A 13,102-nucleotide genomic window follows, 5' to 3' on the forward strand; every position below is an offset into this window, starting at 1 on the left:
GAGTCCTTGGAAAAGGGACATATTCGTCCATCTTCGTCCCCTCTGGGAGCAGGTTTTTTTTTCGTGGCAAAAAAAGATGGTTCCCTGAGGCCTTGTATAGATTATCGCCTTCTGAATAAGATTACAGTCAAATATCAGTATCCATTGTCATTATTGACTGATTTGTTTGCTCGCATTAAGGGGGCTAGGTGGTTCACTAAGATAGATCTTCGCGGTGCGTATAATCTTGTGCGGATAAAGCAGGGTGATGAGTGGAAAACCGCATTTAATACGCCTGAGGGCCATTTTGAGTATTTGGTAATGCCTTTTGGACTTTCTAATGCTCCTTCAGTGTTTCAGTCCTTTATGCACAATATTTTCCGTAAATATCTGGATAAGTTTATGATTGTGTATTTGGATGATATTTTGGTGTTTTCTGATGACTGGGAGTCTCATGTTCTACAGGTCAGGAAGGTGTTTCAAGTCCTGCGGGCCAATTCTCTGTTTGTGAAGGGCTCAAAATGTCTCTTCGGAGTCCAGAAGATTTCTTTTTTGGGGTACATTTTTTCTCCTTCTACTATTGAGATGGATCCCGTCAAGGTTCAGGCGATTTGTGACTGGACACAACCTACATCTGTTAAGAGTCTTCAGAAGTTCTTGGGTTTTGCTAATTTTTATCGTCGGTTCATTACTAATTTTTCCAGTGTTGTTAAACCTTTGACTGATTTGACTAAAAAGGGTGCTGATGTTGCTAATTGGTCTCCTACGGCTGTGGAGGCCTTTCAGGAACTTAAGCGCCGGTTTTCTTCTGCTCCTGTGTTATGTCAACCAGATGTTTCACTTCCTTTTCAGGTTGAGGTTGATGCTTCTGAGATTGGAGCGGGGGCGGTTTTGTCACAGAGAAGTTCCGATGGCTCGGTGATATAGCCATGTGCGTTCTTTTCTAGAAAATTCTCGCCCGCCGAGCGCAATTATGATGTGGGTAATCGGGAGCTTTTGGCCATGAAGTGGGCATTTGAGGAGTGGCGTCATTGGCTTGAGGGTGCTAGACATCGTGTGGTGGTCTTGACTGATCACAAAAATCTGATTTACCTTGAGTCTGCCAGGCGTCTGAATCCTAGACAGGCTCGTTGGTCGTTGTTTTTTTCTCGTTTCAATTTTGTGGTTTCATACCTGCCAGGTTCAAAGAATGTGAAGGCAGATGCTCTTTCCAGGAGTTTTGTGCCTGACTCTCCTGGAGACTCTGGGCCTACTGGTATCCTTAGGGATGGGGTAATATTGTCCGCCGTCTCCCCAGACTTGCGACGTGCATTGCAGGAGTTTCAGGCGGATAAACCTGATCGTTGTCCACCAGAAAGACTGTTTGTTCCGGATGATTGGACCAGTAGAGTCATCTCCGAGGTCCATTCTTCTGTGTTGGCTGGTCATCCTGGAATATTTGGTACTAGAGACTTGGTGGCCAGGTCTTTTTGGTGGCCTTCCTTGTCAAGGGATGTGCGCACCTTTGTGCAGTCTTGTGAAGTGTGTGCTCGGGCTAAGCCTTGCTGTTCTCGGGCCAGTGGGTTGTTGTTATCCTTGCCTATCCCGAAGAGGCCTTGGACGCACATTTCCATGGATTTTATTTCAGATCTCCCTGTCTCACAGAAAATGTCCGTTATCTGGGTTGTGTGTGACCGCTTTTCTAAGATGGTTCATTTGGTACCCTTGCCTAAGTTGCCTTCCTCCTCTGAGTTGGTCCCTTTATTTTTTCAGAACGTGGTTCGTTTTCGTTTGCATGGGATTCCGGAGAATATCGTTTCTAACAGGGGATCCCAGTTTGTGTCTAGATTTTGGCGGACGTTTTGTGCTAAGATGGGCATTGATTTGTCTTTCTCGTCTGCATTCCATCCTCAGACGAATGGCCAGACGGAGCGAACTAATCAGACCTTGGAAACTTATTTAAGGTGTTTTGTTTCTGCTGATCAAGATGACTGGGTTGCCTTTTTGCCACTGGCCGAATTTGCCCTTAATAATCGGGCTAGTTCTGCTACTTTGGTTTCTCCTTTCTTTTGTAATTCGGGGTTTCATCCTCGTTTTTCCTCTGGTCAGGTGGAGCCTTCGGATTGTCCTGGAGTGGACATGGTGGTGGACAGGCTACATCAGATTTGGAATCAGGTGGTGGACAATTTGAAGTTGTCTCAGGAGAAGACTCAGCAGTTTGCTAATCGCCGTCGCCGCGTGGGTCCCCGACTTCGTGTAGGGGACTTGGTGTGGTTGTCTTCTCGTTTTGTCCCTATGAAGGTCTCTTCTCCTAAGTTCAAGCCTCGGTTCATCGGTCCTTATAAGATCTTGGAGATTCTTAACCCTGTATCTTTTCGTTTGGATCTCCCAGCATCGTTTGCTATTCATAATGTGTTCCATCGGTCGTTATTGCGGAGGTATGAGGTGCCCGTTGTTCCTTCGGTTGAGCCTCCTGCTCCGGTGCTGGTGGAGGGAGAATTGGAGTATGTTGTTGAGAAGATCTTGGATTCTCGTGTTTCCAGACGTAAACTCCAGTATTTGGTTAAGTGGAAGGGTTATGGTCAGGAGGATAATTCCTGGGTGGTCGCCTCTGATGTTCATGCGACTGATTTGGTCCGCGTCTTCCATAGAGCTCATCCTGATCGCCCTGGGGGTTCTCGTGAGGGTTCGGTGACCCCTCCTCAAGGGGGGGGTACTGTTGTGGATTCTGTTTTTGGGCTCCCTCTGGTGGTTACAACTGGTACTGGGTGACTTTGGTGGGTTGCGGTCTCTGGTTTCCACCTGTCCATCAGAGGCTGGGTGTTTCCTATTTAACCTGGCTTTCCTGTCATTCCCTTGCCGGCTATCAATGTATCAGTGTGTCTCTGTTACCTTTGCTACCTGCTCCTAGGCCTTCAAGACAAGCTAAGTCTGGATTTCCCTGTTTCATGTTTGCTTTCATGTTTTTAGTCCAGCTTGCAGATATGTAATTCTCTGCTGCTGGTTGCTCTAGTGGGCTGAAATTACCACTCATGTACCATGAGTTGGCACATGAGTTCAAGTAATTTCAGGATGGTATTTTGAAGGGTTTTAAGCTGACCGCGCAGTTCACCTTTTGTATCCTCTGCTATCTAGCTTAAGCGGGCCTCATTTTGCTGAATCTGTTTTCATAACTACGTTTGTGCCTTCCTCTCATTTCACCGTCATTATATGTGGGGGGCTGCTATTTCTGTGGGAATATTTCTCTGGAGGAAAGATAGGTCTGTGATTCTTCTGATAGGGGTAGCTAGATCTCCGGCTGGCGCGAGACGTCTAGAGTCCCCCCAGGAACGTTCCCCGGCTGCTGTTAGTTGAGTGTTGAGGTTCAGGATCGCGGTCAGCTCAGGTTCCATCACCCTAGAGCTCGTCCTGTTTTTGCCCGTGTTATGTGTTTAATTCCCTGCCATTGGGAACATGACAGGTACCTTAACAAAAGCTGGATCTGGGTCCAAAACACAAGGACTCTATATCCAGAGTTGAGGCCCAAGACAAAAATGTGAAGTGGTAGGCCGATGATACAATGTGCAGCCACACAAGGCACCAGACAGAAGGTCTAACCCAGTGGTTCACCGCCAGAGGCGAAAAAAGCACCACGCCCAACACACTAATGATACCCCCTGAGGCACAGCGCACCGAAACCCTATGATGCAATATGATGCATATAGGAACTATGAAGCAATAATGCAATATGATGTCCAAAGGCACTATTAAGTAATCTGATTCAAAACGATGCAATATGATGCAAAGTCACTATGAAGCGCTATGATGCATATAGCAACTATGAAGAAATATGATGCACAAAGGCAATCTGAAGCACTATGATGCATACAGGAACAATGAAGCAATATGATGCATATAGGAATAATGAAGCAGTATGATGCATGAAGTAACTATGAAGCGCTGTGGTGCATATTGGAACAATGAAGCACTATGATGCATATAGGAATAATGAAGCAGTATGATGCAGGAAGTAACTATGAAGCGCTATGGTGCATATAGGAACAATGAAGCACTATGATGCATATAGGAACTATGAAGCAATATGATGCAATATGATGCATGAAGTAACTATGAAGCACTATGGTGCATATAGGAACAATGAAGCACTATGATGCATATAGGAACTATGAAGCAATATGCTGTAATATAATGCACAAAGTCACTATGAAGCAATATGCTGTAATATAATGCACAGAGGCAATATGAAGTGCTATGATGCGTATAGGAACCATGAAGCAATATGCTGTAATATAATGCACAAAGGCAATATGAAGCACTATGATGCATATAGGAACCATGAAGCAATATGCTGTAATATAATGCACAGAGGCAATATGAAGCGCTATGATGCGTATAGGAACCATGAAGCAATATGATACACAAAGGCAATATGAGCACTATGATGTATATAGGAACCGTGATGCAATATGATGCAGAAAGGCAATATGAAGCACTCTGATGCATAAAGGAACCATGAAGCAATATGATGCACAAAGTAACTATGAAGCGCTATGATGCATATAGGAACTATAAAGCAATATGATGCACAGAGTCCCTATGAAACAGTATGATGCCGTATGAAGCCACAGAGGCACTCAATATGTTGCATAGATGTACTATGATGCAGTATCATGCACAGAGACACTCCATATGATGCATAAAAGCAGTATGATGCAGTATTATGCACGGAGACACTTGATATGATGCCTAGAAGCAGTATGATGCAAAGAGATGCACAGAGAGACTAGGCCATGCTTGAAGGTGCCAAACAAGAGACCAGACTTACACTTTTAAGCAAAAGAGCAATCTATCAGAGTTCCAGATAAATCTCCACTCTGAACAGTACATCTCATTTGTCAGACTGACTCCACCCGAAGGAGCTAATTAATGAGCCGCAGCTGGAGGGCAGTCTTCATGGAGACAATATGCTGAATTAACACCTTGTGTCCTCCTACGGACGGAGTAGTTAAGTTGCAAAGAAAAGTGAAACACTTGTTTATTGAACCAGAAAATGGAAAACATGCTTCCCAAAAAAAAATCACTCTGAAGCCCAATCATAAGGCTCTGTGCAGACAAGACCTGCAACTAACTGAAGTCCAGTCATGAGATGTAGCCTGGACATATGGCTCTACCATAGCCTAGAGGTCCAAGGCCTACCGTGTTTCCCCGATAGTAAGACACCCCCGATAGTAAGACGTAGTGGGGGTTTTAGCGGGGTCGGCTAATGTAAGACGCACCCCCGAAAGTAAGACATAGTACTGCACGTTGGAAAAATATAAGCCATACCGGTACCTTTTGCTGCATTAACTGCGGGATGCAGACAATTCAGCTAAGGCTTCACTGGTAACCAGGGTAAACATCGGGTTACTAAGCGCAGGGCCGCGCTTAGTTACCCGATGTTTACCCTGGTTACCAGTGTAAATGTAAAAAAAAAAAAAGTGAGGTGTCATATCTTGTTTTTTCCAGAGGTGATTTTGGAGTTTTTGGGCTGTCAGAAAGATACTGTTGACTTCCATCTCCGAGGGCACCCCAGTGCAGGCTGTAGTAGGCCGGCTCTGGCGGCGGGTCCATGCGGGGTGGAGTAGATGAAGCTGGCCGCTGCTTGCTGCTCCGGAGCGCACAGTCCGTGCGGGGGATGGTGCACCGGGCCGGGGGAGGACAGGACGTGCAGGTATCCGCCGCCTCCTGCGCCAACCACAGCGCCGCCCCCGGCCACGAACCCCCCGGAGCATTTGTCGGGGAGCAGCAGCTGGTCGTGCCCGAGGTGGCTTCCCTTTCTCATGGTACGGAGCCGCCGACTTCTACGCTCTCCTCGTGAGGCGGATTGTACGGCTGTGTGTGCTCGGGCCCCAGCTCCGACCTTCGCGCGTGAACCGCATCCCTTCATTCATTGTCAGCTTCCTGGAGCCATTTTTCAGCCGCGGCGGTGGCAGGGAGGTCGGAGCTGGGGCCCGAGCACACACAGCCGTACAATCCGCCTCCATCTGCCTCCCCCGCTCCGACGAGCTCACCTCAGCACCGAGGGGACCTGCTCTAACTGCAGCCCCGGCTATTTGTAGGGTGCAGGCCAGGCAGTGCGGATTACTGGGGTCACAAGGAGGAGAGCGGAGAAGGCGGCGGCTCCGTACCATGAGAAAGGGAAGCCACCTCAGGCACGACCAGCTGCTGCTCCCCGACAAATGCTCCAGCTTCTCCGGGGGGTTCGTGGCCGGGGGCGGCGCTGTGGTTGGCGCAGGAGGCGGCGGATACCTGCACGTCCTGTCCTCCCCCAGCCCGGTGCACCATCCCCCGCACGGACTGTGCGCTCCGGAGCAGCAAGCAGCGGCCAGCTTCATCTACTCCACCCCGCATGGACCCGCTGCCAGAGCCGGCCTACTGCAGCCTGCACTGGGGCGCCCTTGGAGATGGAAGTCAACAGTATCTTTCTGACAGCCCAAAAACTCCAAAATCACCTCTGGAAAAAAACAAGATATGACACCTCACTTTTTTTTTTTTTTTTTTTAACATTTACACTGGTAACCAGGGTAAACATCGGGTTACTAAGCGCGGCCCTGCGCTTAGTAACCCAATGTTTACCCTGGTTACCAGGGGACTTCGCATAGTTGGTCGCTGGAGAGCTGTCTGTGTGACAGCTCTCCAGCGACCACACAGGTTTTTTTTTCAATGTAAGACACCCCCCCGATAGTAAGACATAGTGGGACTTTTGAGTGGTAAAAGAAAGTAAGACGCTGTCTTACTATCGGGGAAACACGGTAGCTACAAATGGGTTCCAGGTATAGCTTTGGCACAAAGGCATGAGACTAGAGTAAGCCCAGAGGCCCAGGCCATCAATGCAACATTTAAACCATGCACTCATCTGTGCTGGCTCCATACCTGCTAGAAGACGGGGAGCTGGTAACGCCGAGAGCCTACCGTGGAAGGAAGCAGCGTCCCGTCAGGAATGCCGCATTACTGTCAATGATTTCTTCACCTGTGCCCCCTTCTGTGTTCCATCGTGGAATGCACGCCAATCCTATGTGCCGGCGCTCCTCTCTGACGTCACCGGAAGCGCAACGGCCTTCTCCACCACACGACTTTTGGACGTAGTGGTGTTTTGCCAGTCGGCGTCCGAGCCGAGAGCCCCCCACCGGGAGGAAGCGGCTCTACCCAGGAGCCCGTCTGCTCGACTGGTCTCTGGGGCTGAGGGACTCCCCACCGGGGAGTTTCCACCCTGGGCTACTTGACAGGGGGAAGGATTGGATCTGCCGCACGATCCCCTAAGCCCATTGCACAGGCTGACTGTTGGCTGAGGAACCTCTCAAAGAGGAGTCTATCTTCGCTCTAGGAGCAATCTCTCATACAACCGTCCCCTGTAGGGACAGGAAAAACACTGGAGGGTGGAGGTGGGAGGGTCCTTTTAACCTATGATCCTGTCCCGCTATAGGTCAAGGAAGGACGTCCTCCATGGTGCTGTCCTGAGGGACGTAATGGAAACATGCATGTGTCTTTATATAGTGTACAATGCAGCCCCCATATAGTATAATGCAGCCCTATAAAGTACATAGAATATTATCCAGCCCGATAGAATTATGGCCACCACGTACTCACTGATTTAAAAAAATAAATAAATAAACACCTCTCCTTGTTCTCCCGCTGCTCCAGACTCTGCAAAGCATCTATTCAGCAGCTTCACTGCCTGGCCCGTGATGAAGTTACATTATCGTACCCACTGCGTTAGAAACAGAGGGGAGTTGATGGGAGAGGGAGCGTCACCTGATGCTGTGTCCACCATGATTCATTTCAACTGTATGGCATCTATGATGCTGATATGGTTGAACGAGAGATGCAGGCGGGGCCGGGCACCTGTACCTCCTGACTCACGGGCCCCATAGTGGCCACTGGCTGGGGAGACCCTAGGCAAATGCCTAGTTTACCTGCTCTTAATGCCAGCCCTTCCTGCGGGCCAGATTTGGCCTGCGGGCCAGAGCTTCACATATGTTCCCTATTGTGATTGCCAATAAATGAGGACTAATTAAAATAAGAAAAATAAAGATAAGCTTATACTCAAATGCAATATGCTAAATCAGGCTCCTGTTAGAATCTGTTTTGTTTTTGACCATCTGCCATCTTGTTATGGTTTTCTGGCTGCTGGTCTTTTCCCCCTGGTGCTGGGTTGTCTTAGGTCAGGTGATTGTATCACACTTTATTACCCAGCACCTGCCTCCCATTCCTTGCTGGACAAGTGTTAATCTGCTAGAGTTCTGGCTAGGTGCTTTGATAGCTTTCTGTGTTTTATATTGTGCAGTTCTGGGATCTCTGGTTCTGCTATCTTTAGTTTCTGTTTTCAGTTGGTTTCTGTAGCCGTCTGTGTTTTCTATTAGGAGATGACCTGTTTTTATACCCAGTCCTTAGATCTTTCAGGGATCCCCTTCTCCCTATCTATAGGTCTTCGCTGAAATTAACCTAGGATCGTCGGTGGGTCTATTCGCAAGGAATGGGTCGCCCACTCCATCGTAGGGTATCAGCCTAGTCTCAGTGCAGGGTCAGTTTTCCCCCTTCTATCCTAGTTCTGTGTTGCAGTTCCGTAACACCTGTCCAGTGCAGCTGGATCTCCTCTTCTGTCTGGTACAGCAGTGGGCACTGGACGGCATGATGACATCACTGATGTCCCTTGCATGTGCTGTGTCCAACAGGGTGCAGACCCGAAGTGGTCTGCGTTCTGCTGCAGTTTCTGGCAAAGCAGGAAGCTGACTACAACTTCTCTGCTCTGTTCGTGGGTGGCGCTCACATGCGAAGACATTTAGATGCAGGAAGGGAGAGAAGGCCGGGGCCCCAACTGTCAGTGTGCTGAATGCCTGTGGTCAGAGGAAGGTGCTGGATCGCCACAGGTATTCCACATTGTCAGGGGGGTTTTTTTGCGTGCATCTTGGGGAGCCAGGAGTTAGCACCCTGGGCAGGTACTTACCACCCTGGGCAGGTACTTACCATGCCTATCCCTTGTTCTGGCCCTGTAAATGACACCCTCTCAGCTCTGATGCCTACTGAATACAGTATCCGGCACAGGAGAATAGGGATTTGACTGACTGCTTGCTCATTGGTGTCTAGCCTTTACAGACCTCAGGTAATTCCTAGCCAAAGTGCAAAAAAAAAATAAAAACAGTATCCAAAATGTCACTGATATATATTTACAATGCATCATAGTAACTATCTCTTGATTAATCAACTCCTTTGCCTGCATGCAAAGACTGGCACAATGATAAAAAAAATAATAAATGCTTCTTAAAAATCTTTGAGCTCCCCTATTTTGTCGCTTTTGTTTCCATTTTGCACTGCATTATTCCACTGCAGAGAAATTCACATTTTTTGCTTTTAGGAGCGCAGTTGAACTGTGCGTTTCTTCGGCGTCTTTTCTAGGGATGTGCGCTCTCACCCCCTCTCCCTCCCAGACGCTGCCAATCAAGGCTCAGCCGTGTCTGTGACTGTTAGGCCATGTGCCCACACTGCGGATTTGATAAATCCGCGGTGAAAAACTGCTGCGGTTTTTACTGCGGATTTATCGCGGTTTCTAGTACGGTTTTCACATGCAGATTTCTATTGGAGCAGGTGGAAACCCGCGGCGGAATCCGCACAAACAATTGACATGCTGTGGAAAATAAACCGCTGCGTTTCTGTGCGTTTTTTTCCGCAGCATGTGCACTGCGGATTTCATTTCCCATAGGTTTACATTGTACTGTAAACTTATGGGAAACCGCTGCGGACCCGCAGCTGCGGAAACGATGTTCCGCAGTGAAATCCGCAGCGTGTGCACATACCCTTAGACCTGCTGCTGAGCTATGATTGACAGCATCTAGGAAGGATGGGTGAAGGTGCACGTCCCTAGGGAAAACTCTGAAGAAATGACCAGCTGAAATACTGGCAGAGATTTCACATATTGTGCTCCAGACAAAAAAAGTGAATATCTCTACAATGAAGCTATCAAGGTCCATATGGGGGACTAAATAACAATGAAAAATAAAGTTTCACACACAAAAAAATTAAAATCAACTATTTTTCACATCACAGTATTCGAGCAGGACGATGACTGTTAGGACCCGAGCATGCTCTGATAACACCTTATCCGAGCACACTTGCTCATCACTAGTAATTACATAAGTTAAACGCTTAAGTCCGTAATCGCAAAAATCGTACTGATGAGAAGAATCCCGGTGTCAGGTCACAATGAACGCTGTAAAATCGAAACCCCAAACATAATGGTGGTACTGTAAATTTTTCTTCATCATTTCACTGCAATTGCAATTTTTCTTCCCAGTTTTCACTACATTACATGTATAATGAACGGTGTCACTGACCACCACAACCCTCATACGTCCATGTCTAAAAAAACAAAACCGACACTTCTCCCATTCAGGAAAGGGTTAACCCCAAAGCCTCCCTAGGGCTGAGGCTACGTCCTGCTCACGAGATGTGACGTCAATCACTTCATTTGGCGCCTTCATAGGAAAAACACAATGGAAGCAAGGAGCACAATAGGAGCCACACACACAGCAGCCGGGCGGCCACACAGCCGAGCCCAGGCCAGTGACTGCAGGACCTTGTGCTGCTGACAGCCAGGAAATGGGACAGGCTACAGCTGTCACTGGGCACCTGCCAGGAAGTGCACGCCAGCAGGGAAAGGGCTCAGCTGTGCCTGGTCATGTGACTGCGGCATCAGCACAGCTCCTGTAGTCACCAGGATAGAACATCCCAGGTAAGTTTGGGTGGCGTGTAGTTATTAATACCATGGATGTGTCTGTGCATGTGCACGTATGTATATGTAACGTCTGTGTACCTCGCTATTAGAACTATGCAAACCAGCAGCGGCTGTAACTGGACAGATGGTGTCAGCAGCTTCCACACAGCCTCTGAGGGCTGCTCCAGGGCTGGGAGACCCCCACAGGGTCTGCAGAGCCCACTCCTTAATCCTTGTAAGAAGACTCCTTCATTCCTGCCCTGAGGGTCACAGGTTGTCAGAAGGTACAGATAACTAATAGGGGTGCAGCAAAGCATTCACACATCATAATAATAATAATCATCATCTTTATTTATTTAGCGCCAACATGTTCCACGGCGCTTTACAGTTTAGCAGTTCATACTCAAGCCATAAGTCACCACATTAACAATACAATAAATAAAGTACAATACGATGACCCTGCTCTTGAGAGTTTATAATCTACAATGAGGTGGGGGAGATATAAAGCACAGGTGTGTATTTACGATGATGGTCCAGCCATCTTCAGGGGGTGGGAGATAGGTAAAGGCCACATGAGCTGGTCACCAGCCAGTATTTGTGGTGCTGTTGGGTGCAGTGGAGTTTGATGGAGGGTTATTCTCAGATAGTGAATGGGACACACACACACACACACACGGGGGGCCACGGACTGAGCCCTGAGGTACCCCGACAGTGAGAGGAAGAGGAGATGACGTGGAGCCAGCAAGCAAAACACTCGAGGAGCGGTCAGACAGACAGAACCAGGAGAGAGCAGTGTCCTTAATGCTTAGTGACTGGAGCCTAGAGAGTAGGAGATGGTTGTCAACAGTGTCGAAAGCTGCAGGAAGGTCAAGCAGAATGAGCAGAGAGTGGTCACCATTACATTTTGCTGTAAGAAGGTTGTTGGTCACTTTGAAGAGTGCAGTTTCTGTCGAGTCTAGGGGGCGGAAGCCGGACTGTGAGGGGTCTAGGAGGGAGTGAGAGTGGAGAGATAACGGATAAGGCAGGAGTAGACTAGGCGCTCCAAGAGTTTAGAGATGAAGGGGAGATTGGAGACTGGTCTGTAGTTATTTGTGCAGGATTGGTCGAGAGAGGTTTTTTTTAATAATGGAGTAATGATAGTGTGTTTGAAGGAAGAGGGGAAAATGCCAGAGGAGAGGGAGAGATTAAAGATTGTAGTTAGGTGAGTAGTGACGACTGGAGAGAGAAACTGAAGGAGATGAGAGGGAATGGGGTCAGTAGTGCATGTAGTCGGACGAGAAGAAGAGAGGAGCCTGGAGACTCCTTATTCTGTGATGGGATCGAATGTAGAGAGTGAGCCAGGGGAGATGCAGGGAGGGATTGGAGTCACGGCACTTGGTGGCTGGGAGTGGATTTCCTGACTGATATTATCTATTTTCGCAATAAAGTGGGAGATCAGGTTATCATCACAGATGTCTGTGATAGGGGCCTGTGGGATGTGTTACAAGCTGTTTTCTGTCACAGAATTGTTTAATCACATTTTTGTTTTACTCCTCAGATTACTGCCAGTTAACTGCGACAACCCATTGCCTTGACTGGCTCCAAGGATGGATAAAGATCTGAAAAATGTGACCAACAAGATTTTAAAACTTACCTTGGAAATTATCTATTTGCTTACTGGTGAGGTGAGAGAATTAAAGGAATATTTTGCTATCCTTAGGCTCAGCTCACATCTTTCAAGTAAAAAAAAAAAAAATTATATATATTACAGTGTGTGAAAGGTTGCCACACTTAGCTGCTTCTTCAGGTAGACACAGGAACACTTTAAAAAAGAGAAAAAAATCCATCTTCCAAAAACTTACAAATTTATTAAGGATAAAAGGCAAAGCTTTGAGAAAGAACATACCATTGTTCGAAACGCGTTGCTTGCTACTCTTCACTATGTAATTTATTGGATTGGACTGGACTTTGCCTTTTATCCTTAATAAATTTGTAAGTTTTTGGAAGCTGGATTTTTTTTTTTCTCTTTTTTGGATTACTTGCTCACGTGATGACTACACGAAATCCGTGCTTCCTCACAACACATGCCGACAGGTGAGCTGGTATATATTTTTTTTTTCTTTTTCCTGCTACAGGAACACTTTGGTGGTGAAGCACCTGCTGGTTTATTGAAGGCAGCATACTCCAAGGCAGGGTTCAGAAAACAAAAGCAGAGCCTCCTACCCCATCATTGCCCATTCCACCACATCCATCATTTCCTTCTCCCCCACCGTCCCCATTTTGCCCTCTCCAGGAAGACAGATCGCTGCAGCTCCGCTGCTATTTTCTCTTGTAGGCAGCGGAGCTGCAGAGATTTCTCCCTGCCCACCGAAACCACCCTGCAGGGGCCCCTTCCATCGCCAGGCCCCGGTGCGGTAT

At 47.7% G+C, this 13,102-nt stretch overlaps 1 protein-coding gene across 6 annotated transcripts in view; it reads left to right on the forward strand.

Moving 5' to 3' along the window:
• The window catches only part of LOC143767186 (gastrula zinc finger protein XlCGF66.1-like), a 40,450-nt gene that overhangs the window by 12,677 nt on the left and 14,671 nt on the right, over window positions 1-13,102 (forward strand). For 2 of the 6 annotated variants that reach the window (XR_013213680.1, XM_077255287.1), the window contains exons 1-3: window positions 10,476-10,723; window positions 10,816-10,989; window positions 12,243-12,369. Coding sequence is in view for 3 of the 6 variants with exons in the window: in XM_077255287.1 (XP_077111402.1) it covers window positions 12,292-12,369 (78 nt within the window). In the remaining 3 variants the exon portion in view is untranslated. Of the gene's footprint in view, window positions 1-10,469; window positions 10,724-10,815; window positions 10,990-12,239; window positions 12,370-13,102 lie in introns of those variants that run through there. The other 4 variants (XR_013213679.1, XM_077255286.1, XM_077255288.1 and 1 more) reach the window with 3 other exon arrangements.

The sequence above is a fragment of the Ranitomeya variabilis genome, chromosome 4, assembly GCF_051348905.1.
Source record: "Ranitomeya variabilis isolate aRanVar5 chromosome 4, aRanVar5.hap1, whole genome shotgun sequence".
Taxonomy (NCBI): domain Eukaryota; kingdom Metazoa; phylum Chordata; class Amphibia; order Anura; family Dendrobatidae; genus Ranitomeya; species Ranitomeya variabilis.